The sequence below is a fragment of the Zootoca vivipara genome, chromosome 11 (assembly GCF_965207765.1).
Source record: "Zootoca vivipara chromosome 11, rZooViv2.hap1.1, whole genome shotgun sequence".
Taxonomy (NCBI): domain Eukaryota; kingdom Metazoa; phylum Chordata; class Lepidosauria; order Squamata; family Lacertidae; genus Zootoca; species Zootoca vivipara.
Genome location: NC_142594.1, coordinates 30,090,957 through 30,113,523, shown reverse-complemented (window position 1 = coordinate 30,113,523; position 22,567 = coordinate 30,090,957). Strand labels below are relative to the sequence as shown.

The window sequence follows — 22,567 nt, the reverse complement described above, 5'->3', positions numbered from 1 at the left end:
GAATCATTCTTCAGACAAGAAGAACTACATAAATGGTGTTTATTGTTGAACTGCTATAATATGCTGGTTGGTAAGGCTACTAAAGCTCCAAATAAGTCTTAGAATAAAAGCAAACACGTTTTACTTTAGATGTCATCAATATTGTGATAGTTTGCATTTTATATAATACACTGATTTCTCTGATACTTTTCATGTACAAAAGATCACCTAAAACGATAGTAAAAGAATAAGCACTGTGTTATGTATTTACCTAAGAAGGTTAAAATGCTTATCCTATTGAGAAATACTGTATCTCACTAGACACAGGTTCTTTGTCCTCAGGATAGCATCGCCATTTAGGACACAAATGCATGAACCTCTAGATTATGTACTATATTGCTGGCATAGCAGACAGTCCCAAGTACACTTTAAGCAAGATTATTTCATACCAAGATTCTTGAACAGTTCTGTTCAGTAAGCATCAGCAAATTGTCCACTCTTAAATTGTAACAAAAAGTACCAATCATGCATTAGTACTAAAAGGGTAGTAGTCAGGAAATTCATGGATAATTTTCAAAGCTTCATTATATAGTGCTAAATCTGAAAGAGACAAGAAGGTAACATTAAAAAACATTAGCGCAGGGGAACTATCCTATTTATACAATACTACCTAAGAGACAACACTAACTATAATGTGCATCTCATTCTTAAAGAAACATATACTCAATTCCAAAGTCAGGACAGGTAAAAATATTTCAAGGGGTTGCTTTAACCAGTATCTTGCCTGAGTGTGAACAGGGATTAATTTGACAGAAATCCAATTGACGAAAGCTCAGATTTGGAAGTGTATCCACAACAGCTCTCCCTCTGTAAGAGCGATAACTATATTGGATAGAAGAGGCCATATAACAGATTTAGTACATCAACAACAGAATTATCCTATTTGGCTAGATATATACAGAGTTCAGTGTTTTGAACAGACAGGAATGACAACTTGATCTGTGACTGAAGTCATCGCAAGTGAATCCTTCCCACCAATATTTTTTTGTAACTGCAGTGCTTGCATTTGGCAAACAAAATATTCAAAATGAAATATCCACATGGGATTTTAATTTCTGACAATATATTTTGTGCATCTACTTCTTTAGGAATCATGCTAAACATAACTTCCATGGGGGAAAATAGGCAAGAACTGACCGTTATTGAAAGAAACTTGTTAATCAAGAGTGCCAGAAGCTAATTAAAAAGTATTGAAACCATTGAAAAACTGCAATTTGTAATGAGGAAGGAAATAATTCACTTACCAAATGCATTTTTATCTTCTCTGAACTGGGTGTATGATGCGCACATGATGTTTACTTGATTTGTAACTCTTCCTGCTACTTCAATGACCCCAGAGATCTCTTCTTCAAGCTACAATAGCAGATGAACAAGTAAATGTCTTTATTAAGAATTTTACCAACAATCAGTTTTACATCTCCCCCACCCACCACATTTCTGGGAGTTCACTTTATGCTCCAACATAGCACTTAGGAAATGAAATTACAACTCACAGAACTTGGCTCTCTAGTTTACATTAACACCTTACCATAAAACACCTTTAAGAATTACTTAAGAATGCTCAAGAAAGTGAAGTTCATTCCAAGTAAAGGCGAGGGTTATCTATTCTCTCAAACATCCACCTAGCTTAACTACATCACATATTTCGGGAACCTGTGACAAACATAATAAAGCTATTTTTAGCCATCTCACCCCTTGCTTTTTCCTGTAAGACCATTTGCAGTTGTTAACAGTCAACAGGTTTACCACACCTACCAGTGAATCACCCATTCCCACCACCCTTCTGAGTAATACCCCTCCCCACCCTCTCATTATATATAAGGGTGTGGTGACTTCTGTTTCAGTGTATCTGAAGAAGTGTGCATGCACACAAAAGCTCATACAAATGACAAAAGTTGGTCTAAGGCAGTGTTTCCCAACCTTGTGCCTCCAGCTGTTTTTGGACTACAACTCCCATCATCCCTAGCTAGCAAGACCAGTAGTCAGGAATGATGGGAATTGTAGTCCGAAAACATCTGGAGGCACAAGGTTGGGAAACACTGGTCTAAGGTGCTACTGGAAGGATTTTTTTAAAAAAAAATTGTTTCGACTACAGCAGACCAACACTGCTACCTACCTACAACTAGAACCAGCAAAAATTGTTAAGTGTAAGTATTATGAAATCTTCCAAAAGACTGACATACTTACAGGTGTGTCCAGTTCCACGGTTGCATTTTTTCCTTCTCCATCAGATAGGAAGAAAAATTTCCCAGATGGATGAATCTAAATAAAATTTCAAAACACTCATTTTCAAGGCACTTTTAACCTTACACAATCTTACCTACTTTTATATACAAGGGTGTGTTCACACAACCACAAGAAGCAAAACCATGTCATTTTGTTATTAACTTGAAAAAGATTCAACAGATTATAAAATATAGCAGACTGCTGCACCTGTCTATCAATGCCATGTCAGTCTTTTGTTGGAAATACTGAAACACTCAGGTAATACTCCATCTATATATGGGCATAACTGCATGCTTTAAAATCATACATGGCAGTCTGTAGAAATGCAAGTCACGTTCCAGGAAGGAATGTTGACAAAAAGGCAACATCTCATTTAATAAGGGTGCAGTAGAGAGATTTCCCACAATTAAATTGCTCTACTAAAATGAATTGCATATCCGTAACGGAGTCCCATGGGAGCTACATCTGCAATAACTATATTAAGAGGGAGAAAATAATCAAAGAATGGGATGGAGTGAAGGAATACATGAAAAAATATTGTTCCGGAATTGAAATAATAATGTGTAAAACGGACAGGGGTAAGTAAGGAAAGAATAACAGAATTAACTGGACAATTACTAAATTGAAATAACACAACAAGATGGAAGAAGTAAAACTTTGAGATCACTCATGGGTGAGGGGTAGTTTGTGGGAATTTATAGTATTACTAGCTGGTCCTGCCACGCGTTGAGTCCCCCTTCAGACACCCCTCACCTTCAGAGTCCCCGTTTTACACGTGTTCTGTTTACGCAGGCGCATCCCTGTGACTCCCCCCACCCTGTGGTGATCCATGACGTATCCCGCCCCCTCTTCCCCCCAACCCCGGTTCATCCCTGTGACTGGTCCCACCATGTCCTGACCTATCCCGTCCTCTCCTCCCCCCAACCCCCACCCAGGCGAGTCAGTACCTCCATTCAGCCTAGTCTGTAAAGGCTTCGGCCTAGTATGTAAACAGGAGCCAAGGTGCTGTTGAGAGGGGAGATTTTATAGGTGCAGTACGAGTGTAGCGGCTGCTAGTGGGCGCTGGTTTACAACCTGGCTCTTTTCCCAGAATGCATTTTCGTCAGAGTGGTGTGTTTTGAAACACGGGGTTTTAGGGGTTTTACCAGGCACAGGTGTGACATCTGTCTTTGAAAACGGTATGGGGTTGGTCTCATATTCGCATGTGGCATTGTGTCAAAATTTGAACGCAATCAGTCAAGCGGTTTTGGTGAAACATGGATACTAATAGACATGGCCAGTTTACATTTTTATATAGATTTAGAATATAAATTTTCTAACCGCATTCATATATAGTAAAGAGAAGTTTAGAGTAATTATCCACATTTTTATTTCAATAGAGGCAATTTATATAATAGACCTATGTTAGAAAATGAACTCGATGTTTGTATTTTTGAATTTAAAGTTTGTATTATGTGTTTTTTTTTGTTTTTTCTGGTTTTGAAATAAACAAATAAATAAATAAATATGGCCACATCAAGCAAGTCTAAAAACCAAACAGGTTCAAGGGAATATATACAAAATAAGGGTATATATGTCCACTCTCCTCCTGTTGCTTCGTCTTTTATACTTTTTGGGGGGATGGGGGTTGTAACTGCCTTGAGGTTTGCTTTTATCCAAAGCAGGGTACCGCTATACTGTAATGAACATTTGCTAGATATCTTATGAATATCTATACCGCCCCTCCTGTGTATATTTAATGTGTTCCCACTTTAAACAGTTGAAATCACTAGCAGGAATACATTAACACTTGTAAAGTACATAACACGAACTTTAGATACTATGTATTTATAATAGATTACATTACAGTAAAAGATGCAGGAACAAAATTTTAGAAATGGAACTCATGGAGGGAGGGAGGCCAGAAGCTTCGAGAGAACCTCTTTCTTTTTTGTTGGAATTGTTGTTTGTTGTGTATAATCAAAAATCACCATGTAAAACTAATAATATATATAATATTTAATGTGTTCATACTGCAAACCAAACGAGATAAATGTTTTGTTTTTAAATAAAGGATGAGATACAAATAAGGCTCTGCTTCAGCTGTCTCACAAACGGCAGCATTAAAGTGCAGGCGAGTGTTTGTCTGGAGCTAAGCGAGGGATATCATGGGTATTACGAATGCACCAACCCAAGGGAAATCCCCTGGCGGACGAAGAGGAGTAAAAGGGCCACCCCGCATCACTTTTACCTTTTCCAGGCGCCCCACGAAACAAACGGGCTTCCCAATGTACTGCGCCAACTGATTGGTGGCTACGCGAACCCGGGGTCCTTGCAGCACGTCCGCCATTTCGGAACGGGGAATCTGAACCAGGCCCGCCTCCCTCCCCACTCTGCCTTTATTCAGGCTACATTGGCGGGAAACTTCTACTTCCGTTCGCCGCGCGGGTCACCACGGCAACGGGCGAAGCGCGCAGAGCTCGACGGTCCCTGTGAAAACGTTCCAATGCGCTCGCAGAACGTTTCATACGCAGGCGCCCTCTACGTCATTTCCATGTAGCGGAGCGCGTGTTAGGAGTATTTGCGCATGCGCGCGCCAGCTAACTGGACTGTTTTTTTCCTCGGCCGGCCGACGAGGTTACTTCAGTTCATTCGCCGGGAGGTGTCCCTCGTGAACCCGGAAGCGGAGGTTGTTGTGGAAAAGAGGCTGCCGGAGGTGCGTATTCAGGACAGGCAGGTAGGGTCGGTTGTCAGAGGCCTCGTTCGTGGCGAAAACAGGAAGTCGAGGGCGAGGGTTATTTCGTCCTTCGTTTGTGGCGCGCAGGGGCAGTCTTCGAATAACGCCGGCGGTGCTGTTTTTTGCGCTTCGACGGTTATATCCGTTAACGTTCGGAATGTCAGTGCGGGTTCGGACATGCGCGTCGCCAGTTGTGGAGGGGTGTTGTGGAGCTGGTACGTCAGCTGCTGTCGTCTGGTGGGCGGAGCTACCCGAGCCAACAAATTCGCTTCACTTCTTTCTCCACCTTATGGGGCAGAGCTCTTCTGAGTCCTCCTTCAGGTGGGGCTGGTGGGTCGTCCCACCCGTAGATACCGGTAGTGGCGCAGAGCCACGGGATGACGTTGAATTTTGACAGCCTACTTATCTGGTCCTTTGCGTATAAATTAACGTCTGAACTGGTGACTCATAGAATAGAGTGGTGGCAAGAAGAAAACAAGGGTTGGCATCCCATTCAGAGATTAGTAGTTTGTGGTTTAGTTGATTGATTAATTCATTAAATTCAAATATGTCAAAACAAGCAGGAAATGGAGTCTCTCTGTTTCTAGGTTATTCATTCATTTAGGCAAGGGTGGAAATGCTTATCGTAAGATGGCACATGCTATCTGTGGTTTTTGTAAGTTCTTGTCTAAAAAAATGTTTGGTTGCTTTCCAAAGCTGCTACTTGTTAATTTTAATTGGTTAATATAACCTGCAAAGCAACTAAAACGTTGCATCCCAAGAAACGTGTATCTTGAGGGGAAATGCAGCAGAAGTAGGTTTTGGTGACAACTATGAGTTCTGCCTTGAAACATTACATTGTTTATGTGAGTAGATCACTGTGAGTTATGAGATTGGTCAGGTTCAGTCAGGTATCGGAGGTGGTCATACATTATTGCATCTGGTTAGCCCATGTAAATGAACTGTTCACGTGGAGAAACTACTTCTGTGAAAAATTATTTGTCCTCAAAATGCCCATTACCTGGCTAAGACATTTGTATTTGCCATAGAAAGAGCCAATTTTTGTAAATCTTCAGTGCTGTTTGGCAAATAAAAATTGCTTGTAGCCAAAGGCAAATATACCTGTGTCCCTTTGTGTAGTGTTGAAGGAAACTTTGCTAACTAGATAAGGAAGACACTTCTACCAAAGTTAGAGGAATTATTGGTTTCAGTAAGCAGCCTTCAAGATTCAAAGACCTTCATGTGCATAAGTTCACTATTCCTTAAAAGAGCCCCACAAGTTAGGTTCAGTATTACTGTGCCTATATATGTGTGTATGAGCTGTATCCAATATTACCCCTACTCAGGGTAGACCCTTGGAGAAGACAATCAAGACTGAGCATCCCCACCCCCATACTTTCATCCAAGTCATTTATAAAGATGTTGAACAACAACGGGCGCAGGACAGACATGTAGACTGTTAATTATTTTCAGTGTTATTTTAAAAAGGGCAGAAGCTAGAGTATTGCCATTGGGCATTGGAACACACCTAGACCTATAACAAAAAGCTTTGTGATCTAAATATTGCAGTTTATGAGTTTTGGTAGGACTTTTAGTGTGCTTTAGCGCAGGTTTGTAGAAGTCTAGTTGCCTGGTTTATCAAAATAAAAGTGTGAACTCTTTCTTTCATTCTTAAGTATACCGGTAATCTAAATTTTGTGATTGCAGATGAAGTTTTGAAATCCTGATACTAGCATGTGAGCTTTTGGAACTCTTTGTTTTCCTCCCCTTTAGCCTAGTGTATAAAGGAAGGGCATCTTCAAGAAGAGTACTTCCTAGTCAAGCATTTGGAAGGAAGTCAATGCTTGGAGCTGCTGAAAGTGAAAAGGCAAGTACTGCAGGATTTAGGAAGAGAGAAAGACAGATCTGCACAAAGGATTGGGAACTGATAGGAAGTGAAATGTCATGGGGCAGTTTCTGACTCCCTCATTCCATCAGCTCAAGGATTTCTGTTTGTGCAACATCCTCCCATCAGATGTCAAAGAGATAAATAACTACAGTGGTACCTCTACTTACGAATTTAATGCGTTCCGAACGCACATTTGTAAGTCGAAATTTTTTTTAAGTCGAATCCCATAGGAATGCATTGGGAGAAAAAATTTGTAAGTCAAAGCAACCCTATCTAAAAATTCATAAGGAGAAAAAATCCTATCTAAACTGCATCCAAGATGGCGGGTGGAGCTCCATTCGTAAGTAGAAACATTTGTAAGTAGAGTTATTCGTAAGTAGAGGTACCACTGTACCTGACATTTAGAAGACATCTGAAGGCAGCCCTGTTCAGGGAAGTTTTTAATGTGTTAAATTTTAATGTAATTTAAATTTTTGTTGGAAGCCACCCAGAGTGGCTGGGGAAACCCAGCAAATGGGTGGGGTACAAATAAATTATTATTATTATTATTATTTCCCCATGTGCTCTGCCCATGCACCCTCTCAAAATCTGCTCTGGAGGGTTGTGAGAACCCACTGAACAGATTTTGGTGGCACACGGGATGAAGGGGGTGGGGAAGCTGCATTGTGCAAGTGGAAATCCTTGCAGTGATGGGAGGCGTACTTACCGCTACATGGAATGAAAGCCATTAGGTTAAGGATCAACTTACTTATAAAAGAACTAGAGTGTAACATATGGAGGAAAGGCTTTGGCTTGATATGAACCACCCTGGACCCTGCAATCATCAACTGAGGTGGTTCTTTATAAGCCTCCACCACAAGAGGTCCAGAGGGCGGCAACATGAGAACAGACCTTTTCTGTGGTGGCTCCCCCACTTATGGAATGGCCTCTGTGGGGGGGGGAGCTATTGTTTTGTTTCTTACTATGCTGCTTTTGTGTCTTTATATTGTAAAACACCCTCAGGTCCTTGGATGAAGGGTGGTACAGAAATTTAATTAATAATAATAAAGTGGGATAGATTTTAAATAAACAAATAATTAGAACAGGTCATTTCATGACTTAACCTAGTTTAGAATATGCCATCCTGTTACATCCGGGGTTGCCAACCTTTTTTGAGATGTTGCTGAGGGCCCCAGCCACAAAATGCCTGCCATGGGGTGGGTGACATAACACAAAAAGAGAAGAGCACAGTCATTGCTTGCTTCCATACCCCACCCCACAGACAACCTTAGGTTTAGCATGGAAAGTCAGCTATGCCCTGCTGGTCCTGACTGTGGGCAATCACACAGTATTGATTTCTCTGTAACACACACAGTTATTTTGCTTGACAGTAAAAATGCTCTTCACATAATCAGATGGTGTGTTGATCAAAATATTTTTATGGCGGAAAATATTATATTATCTTGTAACTTTTTCCAGTGCTTGGGTTATTTTTTCCAGGTATCAGAGGCTGAGACTCAACCAACACTGCTTGGGTGTTCAGAAACTCATATTTCTTCAACTGAGCAATAATGAACAACTGACTTGTATCTCTCTGGTGTTCTCTGCTCCTGCAAGATTCTCCCTCTAATCTTAGAACTTGATGTTAATGTTTATTTTGATAATGCCAGAATTGTGTAAGTTTTTTTAGCATCACTTGACCCATTTCTCACCTTTTTGTTTCTAGACTTGTATTTGAAAAAGATGTTCAACTTCTTCCGAAAAAACCAAGATACCAAGAAGGTATTGGTGACAGAAAAAGAAGCAGATGGATTTGTTTTTCTCGGTAAGTGATTCTAAGATTGTATAAAAAATCATATATTTTGAACATAATTTTCTGGGTATTTCACAGGTTGTTACCATTTTCTTTTTAAAGTACATTCAGTTCACTAATAAGTTTCAAAGAAGTTCATCTTGAACCATGCAGGAATCCCACCCCCCCACCCCAAGTGGTCATGTATGAACTGAAAACATAAACTGTAGACTTGGCATAGATGTTGTTTCTCTTAGACCCTTTGCATCACTTTTGGCGCCACCCTCCCTGCTCACAAGTGACAAAGAGCTTAGTCATAGGTCTATTTCCTGTGGTTGTAATAGTTAAAAAATTTAAATGTTTTTAAGGGTAAGGTACAATTGCTGGTTTTAAAATATTCACTTTTTAAGGTGGATGCATTTATTTTCTATTTCTATTTCATCTTTCTCCCAGGCTGGGATTCACAGTGGCTTACAACATTTAAAAATACCATTATAAAATGCAAACAAACTAGCTTAAAAACAATAGTTAATATTCATCGAAACACATTTAGAACCAGCATTAATATACAGTTTGCTGTGGCACTTAAAGCACACGGCTTTCCCCAAAGGATTTTGGGAAATGTGGTTTGCTAAGGGTATTGGGTATCATAGCTCTGGGAGGGGTAAACTAGCGTTTTCAAGATTCTTCAGGGGAAACCATGTGCTTTAAATGCATGGGGTGGGTGTGACCTTTATTCTGAGGCAGCATTCAGTGTGTGACCTAGTTATGTTAGCAGCCTCCTTCAGCTTGGTGCCTTCCAGATATTTTGGTCTTCCGCTCCCATCATCCTCGACCATTGGCCGTTCTGGCTGGTGCTGATGGGAATTGGAGTCCAAAACACCTGGAGGGCATCTGGTTAGGGGGAGGATGTGTAATCCCAGTAATGTTGACTCCTTAAGAGTGTGACATAAGATTCTTGCAGAGCCTCTGTTTGCATAGGGGGATTACTGTGATGAGACTATTGTCTTTCTGTGGCGTTCTTCAGCTTGCTTGATCCTATTTTGAGGCCTAAATATAGTGTGCGTGGGGAAATGTACACCGAGTTCGATAAAGATTTTGTGACATAGAAATGACTAATCAATAGCCCTGAATGACAACTGAGTCATGGACACAGGAGAACCAGGAGCAATTGGGAACCGATGCAGGATAGTGAGTCTTTCCATTCCTGAGTGGATAACAGCTCCTCTGTTGTTTCTGCCTCTTAGTTTGTGCATTACATTATCTCTCTGGGGGAATGACAGCCTTCTTCATAAATATCCTAGATGTGAGACTTGTCAACTAGTAACTTAAGAAGTTCTACAAATACTTTCCCACGAGGGTTTGTGCACTGCGTCATGCATGCCCCAAATTCTCTGTGGATTTTTTGTTCTTGAGAGCGTGCGAGTGGAATTTATTCCAATCATTTGCCTGGGGGAATTAAGTAGTAATATTTCTTGCTGCATGTTGTTTTTCAGTAGGAGTTGCTTAGTACCAGAGCATGTGTGCTCAAGGGTATATGCTCATGTGTACCCTGCTGGGTGGTGTGCAGAATAGTTTATGGTCTTGGAGAAGAAACTTTTCAGGAAAACAGTATTGCTTCCCATATAGTTAAATGAAATTAAGTACATGAAACGCTCACTGTTTTTTCATTGGTTGCCTGCGTTCAACTTTACTTGCTGAACATTTGTAATAGTATTTTGAACGTACTGAGCTTTCTGATTCAATGAAACAAGATTGACTTGAGCCCATCTTTCTCTCCTTTTGTTTTCCTGAGAAGTGTCCCAAATGTAATACTTAATTCCATATTAACTGGCAGAATCAGGGCTCATCTTGGTGACACTATTTATTTATTTCCAATATCTATATGCCACCTAATGACAAAAGTCCTTTGGGTGGTTTACAAGTGAGAATTAAAAACACAAAATACAAAAAAAAGAGAGTCACAACTGAAATTTCCCGTATTGATGGCTACGGCCTGGGCTGGCCGAATAATAAAACAGATTGAGACCATTGTCTCGGGTGATGGGTACAGAGGGGCTGCCCCTGTCCTGGGACACCCACCCACACCCACACACCTCATTATTGTACATTCGGTGAGACAAAGATCTCTGCTGCCACTGCCTTTACTTCCTCCTTACTTGCCTTACTTTGCTTAGAGAAATGGGTGAGAGGGCACTTCTTCAGAGCCAGGCATTCTTGGTGAGGGGTCCAGCACAATGCCTGCACTCCTGTCATGGTTTGCCATGGCAGCTTTTTAAACTAAGAATTTTAAAAACACTTTTATGGAAGTTGGAAGTGCATTCTCCTGGCCAACTCACGCAAAATGCATGGCAGTGAAGAAGGACCCTCTTCAGCCCTTTCTTAGGTGAGAGTTGAAGGCTGTGGCAGAGAGCCTCCATTAAGTTTCCTGGCATAGTCATATTAATATGAAGCAACTGTGTGTAAAAAATGCTGTTTCCTTGGATAACTAGTGCAAGAAGGAATAACCACTATCCTATATAAGTGTATTATCATTGTGTTCCTTCTTCTAAAATTGCTTGCCATAGTTCCATAAAACTTTTACTATGCTATATTATTGGCACCATATCAAGATCATATGTATATTCAGGAGAGATGTGCCCTCCTGGCATCAACAAGCTTCATTATTATTACTTTTAGCTGCTTTTATTATATGTTTCTAAATCACCTTGATGCACGTAGGAAGTGATTCAAAAATGAATAAATAACAATACAGTGGTGCCTCGCTTAACGAATGCCCTGCTTAACGAAATTTCCGCTTAACGAAAGGATTTTTCGAGTGGAGCTTGCCTCGCTAGATAAATGCGTTTTACGAAAAATTCGTCTAGCGAATCGCGGTTTCCCATAGGAATGCATTGAAATTCAATTAATGTGTTCCTATGGGCAAAAAAAAATTCAATGCATTCCTATGGGATTCGCTAGACGAATTTATCGCTATAAGAAAAGACCCGTGGAACGAATTAATTGCGTCCAGCGCGGCACCACTGTATTAATAATTACCGGTAGTAATAATAATCATTCTGTCCATCCTGCAAAGTACTCAGAGCAGCATACATAAATTTGCTCCCTACTTAGATTTTATTTGCATAACAACCCTGTATGGCAGGTGAAGAAGGTAAGGCTAAGACTGGACCAAGGTCACCCATTGAGCTTTGGGACTAAGAAGGAATTTGAACCTGGGTCTCCCTGTTCATACTCTCAACATAATAACAGCTACCCCACATAGGAAACTGCTGCTGCTGTTTTGTGTATGAAATACATGCAATGGCTCTGCCCTGACTGTCCTGTTCCATTTGGAATGGTTTCATGTGTTTTATCATTGTAATGGTTTTGTTTGTTTTTATAGTTCTATGTTTTATTGTTGTAACCAGCCCTGAAACTTTATGTTGGAGAGTTGTTAGGAAATGCTGGACTTAAAGGATTGCTGTGTAAAGATGTAAATAAACTGGGGTCAAGTATGTTGTCCTCAAAGTCTTAGTAAGCAGTATAGAACATATGGGGTTAGAATGGCTTTTAGAGATGGTTGTGGCTTTTTAAGAATGAAATTGCAGGAATTATGTAAACAAGCGGTAGCCAAGGGGGTATCGTTTGCTAGGTGTTGAAAACTACGACTCCCACCATCCCTGAGCATTGGCCAAGTTGACTGAGGTTGATGGGAATTGTAGTCCACAACAATTGGAGGGCACTACCGTATGTTGATTGCCTCTGGTGTATACTGCTTTATTTATTGGTAATCCTTATTGATTTGTGTTTCTAGCGACCTTGCCTTCATTCCTTGTAGCATTTCAAATGCTGTTCAACAGGTTTCTGCTCAGTATCTATTTGTTGCAAAAGTGCTTGTGGGGGGGGGGAGATTTTTAATACTGTATATACTCAAGTATAAGCCTACTTTTTCAGCACAAAAAATGTACTGGAAAAGCCACCCTTGGCTTATACTCGAGCGAGGTGGGCAACGGCGGAGAAAGGCACAGGACCGGGGGTTCGGATAAGCGCTGCACTGCGACTCTCTGAACCCCCAACCTATGCCTGCTCTGTGTGAGGCAGCGGGGAGGGAGAAGTGGCGAGGAAGGGATACTTCCTCGCTGCTTCTCCCCCCCACCCCAACGCCAACAGCTGGGAAAGGCATAGGGCGGTATTTATTTTTATTTTTGAAAATTACCAGTAGCTGTTGCATTTCCCACCCTCGGCTTATACTCCAGTCAATAAGTTTTCCCAGTTTTTTGAGGTAAAATTAGGTGCCTTGGCTTATATTCAGTATATACGGTAAGCATCCCACCTTAATCAACTGCTCTATGCAAAAGTCGATTGGGGCTTTTTGTCTCCCGATTGTCACTTCCTTATAATAACAGCTATATTTTGAAGTGCAAGTTTCTTTGGCTATCTTGCCCTTGCCTGTTCTGTGAATAACAGGGTTAAATGCTCCATGTGTCTGATTACTGTAGTTTGAGTTCACTGGGCAAGGAAGATGAGGGAGACCTGAAAAACAACCCTCTCCAGTGTCACTGATTTCTAGTCGCATAAGGAGATAATTGCTACCCCTTCATTCAGTGTGGAGTCAAACTAATCCTCTTGGGTTCTGGTTTTACACAAAAACAAAGTGCAGTATTGCTTTTACATCATTAGGTGGCATCTTGCTTCATGCACTTCTCAAGTAAATTGAATACAGCATTAATTGCCAAGCTAGCTCTTTCTCCTACTATGGTGTGTGTTGTTTTTTGTTTTTTGTTTAAAGAATCTGTATGTCTGAAGTGTAATATAAAACATAAATGGAATGATGTTTTCAGCCAGAGTGCAAATTTGAAATAATGGGACCAAAACCCCTAGAGCTGACTAGTACAGTCTGAAGGGTCACACGAGAGCCCCAAAACACAAAGGAGTGAATTTGCATATTTTTACAAGAGGAAAATAACTGAATGCAACAACATGAGTAACTATCAGCTTCATGCTTTATTAATACTATAAAAGAAGCAGAGAGAGTTGGCTAACTTAAGAGTACAGTTGAGTTTTGGTTGAATGAGCTCAATCAACATCTCCTATGCAGATTAACAGAATTAGGTTACCAAACAATGGACCTTCATAATGCTTTGTAGTATAAGCAGGTGTGTTTCTTAAGAGTAGAATATGCTAAGTACGGCTTTCTCTGGACTTTGTACATTACCATATCTGAATGTTGGCATCGCCATTCAGAAGCACAATTGCCTGTCCCCTGGCTGTTTCGTCCATGGGTCCAGCTTATCATATAGTTTACAATTCTGTAAATACAGTGGGTGCGGCCTTTATGAAAGAACATCTGGCACATTTGGTTGATAATGTTGTTGTAGTCATTTGCAAGGTGTTCCTATTTTGATTGTAGAGAACACGAAGGTTTTTAAGTTGCTGATGGTACAGAAATCCAGTTGTGCTTGTAAACCTGCACCACTGTTTGATCCAACAAACACAGTTACAGGTGCTTAAAGTGTGTTTTGATGGGCTAACGCAAAACTTAGTAATAGGACTCCAAATAACAGCAACTACCAATGTTGAAGACTTCCTGAATTAGCATTGTAAGCATTTCTTTTCTAGTGTACAGTAACTTCAAGAGTTATGACCTTGGCCCAAATACTGCATTGTCAGGTACAGAATTGGGTTCTAACCATCTGCAGTCCCAAGTCACTAGTTTGTTCTTGTTCAGGCTTGCACAGTGTTGGTGTTTGACCTGTACAGTTCAGTTTTTTTCGCAGAGCGAAAGACTACTGGCCGTAGACGGCTTCAGGATTTCTGAAGGGCAAGTATATATTGGGAAGGATCCAAGAATGCTAAAGCTGATGTTGAAAACCACTTTGTGGGAAAACTCCAAAAAGAAAAATCCTTTGTTTATGGACTGTGTGCTAGCAAACGACTGTCTGCCTACCTCATTACTCCTATAGATAACAAAACATAAATAGTGTATCGGGAATACTTCCCATATTGAGGATTTTATTTACTATTCCCTCAAATCATGAATACAATCATAAGGTTGGAAAGATCAGTATACTGTATAGTGCATCTGACTGAAGGCTGAGCACTTTCATCTAGGATTCTAGATTGTTTTTTGGTTTATCACATGATGTTCTATGGATTTGGCTTGTGATCACAGCATTAATCTGACTGGAACACTTTACTGCCAACTCTTTTAGGACATCAGGTTCACCAAGAGAAGAATGTTGGATGTGGATTTTTTTGGGGGGGAGACCCTCCCTTCAATAATATTTGGCCTTTGGAATTGGTTGGTGGTTATCTAGTTCCCGAGGAAGCAAGCATATAAAGCTTTCCTAGATTCCTGTTTTACTTGTGGACAGAAGTCTTGATGAACAGTTCTCAAGTTAAAGCTGATTCAAAGGGCAGGCGAGGAAAGAAAGCAACCATTTCGTTTGCAGGCCTCCAAATTTGTTGCACATTTCTTTTTAATAATAATAATAATGTTTTTCTCTTTGACATCTGATGGGAGGGCGTTCCACAGGGTGGGCACCACCACCGAGAAGGCCCTCTGCCTGGTTCCCTGCAACTTGGCTTCTTGCAACGAGGGAACCGCCAGAAGGTCCTCAGTACTGGACCTCAGTGTCCGGGCAGAACGATGGGGGTGGAGACACTCCTTCAGGTATACTGGACTGAGGCCAGTTACCGGTATATATTTATTTATACCCCACCTTTTTCCCTGATGGGACTCGGAGGCTTATAGAGAAAAACAAGAATTGCTAAAAACACAGAAGAAACAATAATTTAAAAAGAATTAAAATTTAAAAACCCAAGGGCCTTCACCTCAGTAGTTTGGTGTAATTTGCTCTATTTATATATTTTTCAGAAAAACAAAAACCTGCAAGTGAATTGTGATGTGCTTTAAATACAAGTTTTAAGAAATATATTCCAAAAATACCTGTTTTACGCGCCACCCTACATCTGGTATTTAAAGGCCAATTTGATCTCTCAGTGCTGGGCTCAAAGTCACAACTGAGAAGACCCTTTCACCACTTCTGATGGTGATGAGACAAGGAACAACAGTTCAGAAGATACCGTCATAGATCAGTGGCCAGGCAGGATCGTAGAAGAGACATCAAGCGACTTAGTCCTAAGGCATTTATGGCTTTAGAAGTAATAACCAACATTTTCACTGAGCTCAAAAGCAAAATGGGAGCCAGTGCAGATGGAATATCAGCAGAGTCTTCTGATTAAAAAAATTCTGGCTATTGCATGTTGGAATAATTGGTGTTTCCAAACGCTTTTCAACAGAAGTCTTCTATATTTAATCCTGTACATGTGTTGGTTATGTAAATAATTTGCTTGGGAGCAGGGCAGTTGGATCTCTTTATAGGGCAAAATAATATTAGACACAAATGTTTGTTCATTGAAATAGGCTGCCATGAAATACAAAGGAAGGGGAAACATTGTGTGAAAGGTTAAGTTAAAACACAAGCGCTGCATAATTAGAAAAGGACAGTAAAGGTACAATTTGTTTTGTACAGTAATTGTCTGTAAATTTCTGACGATGGGGAAACAGCACAGTATAGTTCAACAAAACGCAGGAGGTATTTTTGCATCTTATACTGAAGCAATGCATGAGACAATATATATTATATTGGAGGCAACCCAGCAGGCTCCATGACGCCTACGAAAATCTTCATTGCTTCCCTGGGGCAGGAGCCCCAAACTCTGAGTTTGTTTTAAAAAGCTCTAGCCATCCCAGAATGAAAGTTCTGTTTGTGTTCAATGGAGAAGCTTGGGCTTTGGTTTAGGGTTGGCATTTCTTGTGTCTTCAACAGCTGTATGGTAGACAGACATTCAACAGGTCCAGCCTTTTCTAGCATGGAAATACAATTATGTGAAAAGCTTCACCATGACTGGACTGTCTTCACTTTGTGATATGCCATAGTGGCCATTTTGTGACTAGCACCCACAGCACTCTTAAGATTTGAAATATGCCCACTGGTCCAAAAGGGTTGGTGACTTCTGTATTAGATGTTGGCATGTCTGCCATTTACTAGTTCCTCTGAAGTTGGTTTGCTTTTGCTTTGTTTAAAGCTTCATATCAGTCCTTGAAATGAAGAGACTGGTAATATGAGTTGAAATAACCACACATGTATACCTCATTTCTCCACCCAAAATGGCTTTCAATAAGTTTTTGTTTAGTTCTGGTAAGTACTCACAAAAGAGTTCAGGGCTTGGTGAAAAAGAAAATGGAGCAATGGCCATGTGAAGACATCAGAACTGCTATGTACTGTTTCCATGAGCCGCATTCATGTATCATTGACGTCTTATGTTTGTTTAGGCCAGGATCCAAGTAAATACCACCCATGCTCCTCATATGCAAGGGCACTTTGGACTTTTAATTTATTTATTTTTGAACAGCGGGTTCTTGGTGCTACAAAAGCAGTTTATGACTGTTGATGGGGATCTGCCACTCGAGAAGTAAAAATTAAAAGGCCACTGGGTAAGCACAAGTCCTTGGGCTGTTTATGGATTTCAGCCATTTGTTGATTTATATTTATACTTAACTATTTTAAGTGCTGGTTTCACATGTGGTTCTAGTGCGTAAGAAGTGCTCACCAAATAGAAAAACTTGCATGTGAAGGGGGAGCCACAAGTGGAAATTCCTACACGGATAGGCCAGCTCATGCAACAATGGGAGGGTGGATTGCATGTGTGATGTCCAGGTTTGTAGGCACTGAGCTTCATAGATTTTTCTTCACATTGTAAGTTCTGTATGTGTAGAGAAAGGGCGTGCAAGTCTCTTCTTGCTTCATCATGCATATGACCTACATGCTAAGACCTTATGTGACATGGACTCGCATCTCTGCTGACTGCTTCAACTGAAAGTCTAAAGGGCTTTGTTAAGAATTTCTCAATGTTTTGGTGTATATCTCAATTCAGCAACATTATTGAACTGTGGTCAGTTAGAGTTCCCAGCACTTGCGAACCACTGTGGTCTCTATGCAAATAGCTGGATCTGCAGGGTGTGAACTGATTATTTATTTATTATTTCTTATATTTGTCTACCACCCTTCATCCGCAGATCTCAGGGCGGTTCACAGCATAGAAATACAATATAAACTATCTCCCATTTCTTTCCATCCACCCCTCCCTTTGAGTGTAGAAGCCTGAACTCCACCTGAATGGAAAACGCAGCATTCCAAATTCTGGTTGGCTTTCAAGATCATAGCAAACAAGCCGCATTTGCTTCCCAATTCTGGTTTGCTTTTTTCTCGCTGGTGCATCTGACAGCCAAATGATTCGTTTTTCTTTGCTGAAATTTGTCAAGATAGCGCCATGACATCAAGCATGATTCTTAGTCTCTTGCCAACGCCGTGCCTTCCGGATGTTGTTGGAGGGCCCCACATTGGCTACCCCAGCTGTAAACAAAAGGTCCCTCTGCTGATGGAAGCTCTCTGATTCAGTAGAGGCTTCTGTTGGTGCAACTGGAATGGGGATAATTTTCAGCCATTCGTCCTCCTGCATCAATTCCCAAGCTGTTTGGAATGCCCCCCAGCCCTCTAGTGCAGATTTGGAAGGTAGATTGCCAAAACCCGCCTCTCTCCCAGTTTCAGTGCTGGAAGCCTCTACTGGATCAAAGTGCAGGGATACAACAAGGACAGAACCCAAAACTAAGTACTTGCAAACCTCAAACTTAACCTAAAATTCTTAGGGGTTTAACTTTTTTTTTACCTCTTTGAAATTACAGAACCCTGGAAAGAATTGGTTAGTAATCTGTGCTTTGCCATACATAATGCCTGGGATCCAAAGAAGGGCACCCCCAGTTCTGTATCACCAGGGGGGCTTTGGGCATTTTCTGAGACAGTGCCTCAGCCCACGCCATGGGGCAAACCACTTCTGAAACTCAAGGGCTATTCTAAAAAGCCATTTCTGATATAGCATGGCAGTCAGCTCTTCAAAGAGAAAAAAAGTTTGCAAAATTATACTGGTCCCGTCTGAGCCCTCGGGCGCGCCTAATGTAGCTCTTTGAATCACAGCCAATGTGTCTGGCAAGGGGACTGCCATTGTTGCTGAGCATGATTAAGAGCTAAAGAAGTGATGATAAAGGGAGGCTGAAGTAGATAAGCAATGTGGGAACCCCCCCAAAGGCCCATAGCAGAAAAAAGCAATACTTTAACATTGGTTTGTTAATGTTTGTCTCCTTCTACCACTCCACCCCAATGGGTCTTCGTAGTGCTGTGCACGACACCGTCTCTGTCTGCTAAGTACTTCTGGAATGCACAAAATTGAGATTGTGATCTGGTATAGGGGCAGGATTTTCTCTCCTCCGTAAGGTAAAAGGTAGGTGACCTTGAACAACCCACCGCTGCGGATTAAGAACACTCAAATGGATCACTGAATAAGTATTTCATAAGTGAAGAGGGAGACAGAACACTGATCTCATTTGTTTTTTGGGGGTAGGGGGAGTTTTAGGGCAGCAGGGAAGGAAACTCCCCCCCCATAATGGTTATTGATGATAATATTAATAATTTTATTATTTATAAGCTGCCCATCTGACCGGATTGCCCCAGCCACTCTGGGCAGCTGAGAACAAAATATTAAAAACACAATTACACATCAACAATTAAAAACAATGATACAATGAGGAACTATCTTGCTCTCAACTATGTAACAATAATCTTGAACTATGCAGTAGATTTCCTTCTGTTTTTTCCGCTCCACCCTCACTAGTAATGTAAACATATTCTGGATAGCCTCACGGGTTTCACAGATCCACAGCAAAGCTTGTGTTGTCCTGACCTGGGCTTCCTCTGCCTTCCCAAATGTGCCCTGAACAAAAACTACAAGTATCTCTGGAGTCTTGTGATATCCGTGAGCATAAAAAATGCAGTGCGTTCAGTGCAAGACTGCCAATGAAATGTCAGAAACCAGATAAATTTACCGGCATAGAATATATGTCCACAGTTCAAAGGTGAACCAGTATAGGAATATAGGAAGCTGCTTTATATGCAGGCCATTGGACAAACTAGCTGACTGGCAGCAGTAGACAAGGATATCGCCCAGCTCTACCTGAAGATGCAGGGAATTGAACATGGGAATTTATGCATGCAAAGCAGATGCTCCACCACCGAGCTACATTCCCTCCCTTTTGCCAGCCCAAGCAGTCTTTCGACTTATCCCTTCCTGCCCTTGAAATAATTCTATTTATGTGGTCACAAATGTGTACATGATCACAAATGCCACACCTCCACCTGCACAAATGTCCAGAAAAGGTGGTTCTAATCCAGCCCCCAAACTAAGGCCCGGGGGCTGGATGCGGCCCAATCACCTTCTAAATCTGGCCCGCGGATGGTCCGGGAATCAGAATGTTTTTACATGAGTAGAATGTGTCCTTTTATTTAAAATGCATCTCTGGGTTATTTGTGGGGCATAGGAATTCGTTCATATATTTTTTCAAAATATAGTCCGGCCCCCCACAAGGTCTGAGGGACAGTGGACCGGCCCCCTGCTGAAAAAGTTTGCTGACCCCTGTTCTTATCAGATGATTACAGTGGGTGTGGGTATCTTTTCTTTTAAGGATAATCCCTTGATGACTTATGATTGAATTGCACTATAGTAGTCAGCAGGATTGTTGTTGTTGTTGTTTAGTCGTTTAGTCGTGTCCGACTCTTCGTGACCCCATGGACCATAGCACGCCAGGCACTCCTGTCTTCCACTGCCTCCCGCAGTTTGGTCAAACTCATGTTCGTAGCTTCGAGAACACTGTCCAACCATCTTGTCCTCTGTCGTCCCCTTCTCCTAGTGCCCTCAATCTTTCCCAACATCAGGGTCTTTTCCAAGGATTCTTCTCTTCTCATGAGGTGGCCAAAGTATTGGAGCCTCAGCTTCACGATCTGTCCTTCCAGGGAGCACTCAGGGCTGATTTCCTTAAGAATGGATAGGTTTGATCTTCTTGCAGTCCATGGGACTCTCAAGTGTCTCCTCCAGCACCATAATTCAAAAGCATCAATTCTTAGGCGATCAGCCTTCTTTATGGTCCAGCTCTCACTTCCATACATCACTACTGGGAAAACCATAGCTTTAACTATACGGACCTTTGTCGGCAAGGTGATGTCTCTGCTTTTTAAGATGCTGTCTAGGTTTGTCATTGCTTTTCTCCCAAGAAGCAGGCGTCTTTTAATTTCGTGACTGCTGTCACCATCTGCAGTGATCGTGGAACCCAAGAAAGTAATATCTCTCACTGCCTCCATTTCTTCCCCTTCTATTTGCCAGGAGGTGATGGGACCAGTGGCCATGATCTTGGTTTTTTTGATGTTGAGCTTCAGACCATATTTTGCGCTCTCCTCTTTCACCCTCATTAAAAGGTTCTTTAATTCCTCCTCGCTTTCTGCCATCAAGGTTGTGTCATCTGCATATCTGAGGTTGTTGATATTTCTTCCAGCAATCTTAATTCCGGCTTGGGATTCATCTAGTCCAGCCTTTCGCATGATGAATTCTGCATATAAGTTAAATAAGCAGGGAGACAATATACAACCTTGTCATACTCCTTTCCCAATTTTGAACCAATCAGTTGTTCCATATCCAGTTCTAACTGTAGCTTCTTGTCCCACATAGAGATTTCTCAGGAGACAGATGAGGTGATCAGGCACTCCCATTTCTTTAAGAACTTGCCATAGTTTGCTGTGGTCGACACAGTCAAAGGCTTTTGCATAGTCAATGAAGCAGAAGTAGACGTTTTTCTGGAACTCTCTAGCTTTCTCCATAATCCAGCGCATGTTTGCTATTTGGTCTCTGGTTCCTCTGCCCTTTCGAAAACCAGCTTGCACTTCTGGGAGTTCTCGGTCCACATACTGCCTAAGCCTGCCTTGTAGAATTTTAAGCATAACCTTGCTAGCGTGTGAAATGAGCGCAATTGTGCGGTAGTCAGCAGGATTACATACGGGTAAATTGGGGGGTTTTGCCTGTTGCGTTTCGGGAAAGACAAATCTTGTGGTGTGCATCTAGTCTGTGTCTTGACTTAAACCGGTGAAGAGTATTTTCTGCTTGAAGTTAGAATGATTCTGCCTGTCTAACACATCTGGCAAATTATCACAAACTGTTGCTCTCTGCATGAATGTGGCTTTGCATGCAGAGGGGGAAAACTGAAGGCTGAAGATCAACAAAGCATAACCCCATACCCCCCCCCCGACCCCCTGTATATTGAGGATCCTCTTTTAAAATATCAATGGCTTTGAAAAGTTGAAAGTAGTGTAGCTTTGCTTTTCCTGTGGAACCTATCGGCAGAGAACAATTTACAGTCGGTGCCATTCTTCACAGCTGAATGGAGAATACTGTAGGTGCTTGTTCAGTGAAATGGAGCAGCTGCACCCGGTTTGGCCTGTCTCACATTAACATTTTGCTTTTTAATCAAGATCTTCACAGTCCTCTGCTACAGTTTTTCAGGACAGACGTGGTCAGTAGCGAGGCAGCTGCAGCATAATTCAACATGTACATGAAAGCAAAATAATAATAATAATAATAATAATAATAATAATAATAATAATAATATAGAACTTCTGAGAAGTGAAGTAGTCCCTTAACGTTGCCCAACCTTAATGTTGCTAAACCAAATTCAGATGGCAGAATGAAAACCTTGTTTGTTTTCAAAAAAAGGGTGCTGCTAAGTATTCTCTGCTACAGAATGGAGGTTTTTTGAAGCTCAAACAGAACTTGAAAGGATAGATATGTAGATCAGAATATATTGGTTTGAAGTCTTATGGCAAAATAATTGATGCCTATGCAATAGCATAGAAAGATCTGAGAAAGACACACTTTTCTCAATTTTCTCAATTTGTTTATGTATTGCTAGACTTCAGGACAGTGGGTTCCCAAAGTGGGCATTAAGGGGGGGGCAGTGGGATTACCTAGGGGAGGCGCTAAGAGGCAGGCAGGTGCAAACACTATCAAATTTTGTAAAGCTAGTATC

General features: G+C 41.3%; 2 protein-coding genes across 8 annotated transcripts in view; one reads left to right on the top strand and one right to left on the bottom strand.

The window, feature by feature from the left end:
* Window positions 1-25: 25 nt before the first annotated feature.
* RPA3 (replication protein A3) lies at window positions 26-4,599 on the bottom strand. Its single transcript, XM_035128931.3, has 4 exons — window positions 4,496-4,599; window positions 2,227-2,301; window positions 1,284-1,392; window positions 26-579 (listed from the first exon to the last, which is right to left on the bottom strand). The coding sequence occupies exons 1-4, from the start codon at window positions 4,592-4,594 to the stop codon at window positions 503-505; spliced, it is 360 nt and encodes a 119-aa protein (XP_034984822.1). The 5' UTR covers window positions 4,595-4,599; the 3' UTR covers window positions 26-502.
* Window positions 4,600-4,707: 108 nt separating this feature from the next.
* Window positions 4,708-22,567, top strand: part of UMAD1 (UBAP1-MVB12-associated (UMA) domain containing 1) — a 58,519-nt gene continuing 40,659 nt past the window's right edge. For 3 of the 7 annotated variants that reach the window (XM_088653575.1, XM_088653574.1, XM_035128926.3), the window contains exons 1-3: window positions 4,930-4,981; window positions 6,734-6,827; window positions 8,554-8,652. In XM_088653575.1, the coding sequence (XP_088509701.1) occupies window positions 8,571-8,652 (82 nt within the window). In that variant the 5' untranslated portion in view covers window positions 4,930-4,981; window positions 6,734-6,827; window positions 8,554-8,570. Of the gene's footprint in view, window positions 4,982-5,285; window positions 5,303-5,852; window positions 5,872-6,733; window positions 6,828-8,553; window positions 8,653-22,567 lie in introns of those variants that run through there. The other 4 variants (XM_088653576.1, XM_088653573.1, XM_035128929.3 and 1 more) reach the window with 4 other exon arrangements.

Bases quoted from the DNA above. Each gene is read 5' to 3' on its own strand.
- RPA3 (XM_035128931.3), bottom strand. From the start codon at position 4,594: ATGGCGGACGTGCTGCAAGGACCCCGGGTTCGCGTAGCCACCAATCAG. The intron at 1,393-2,226 runs GTAAGTATGTCA...CTGCTATTGTAG, and splicing joins CCGTGGAACTGGACACACCT to CTTGAAGAAGAGATCTCTGG. The intron at 580-1,283 runs GTAAGTGAATTA...TGTCTCTTTCAG, and splicing joins AGAAGATAAAAATGCATTTG to ATTTAGCACTATATAATGAA.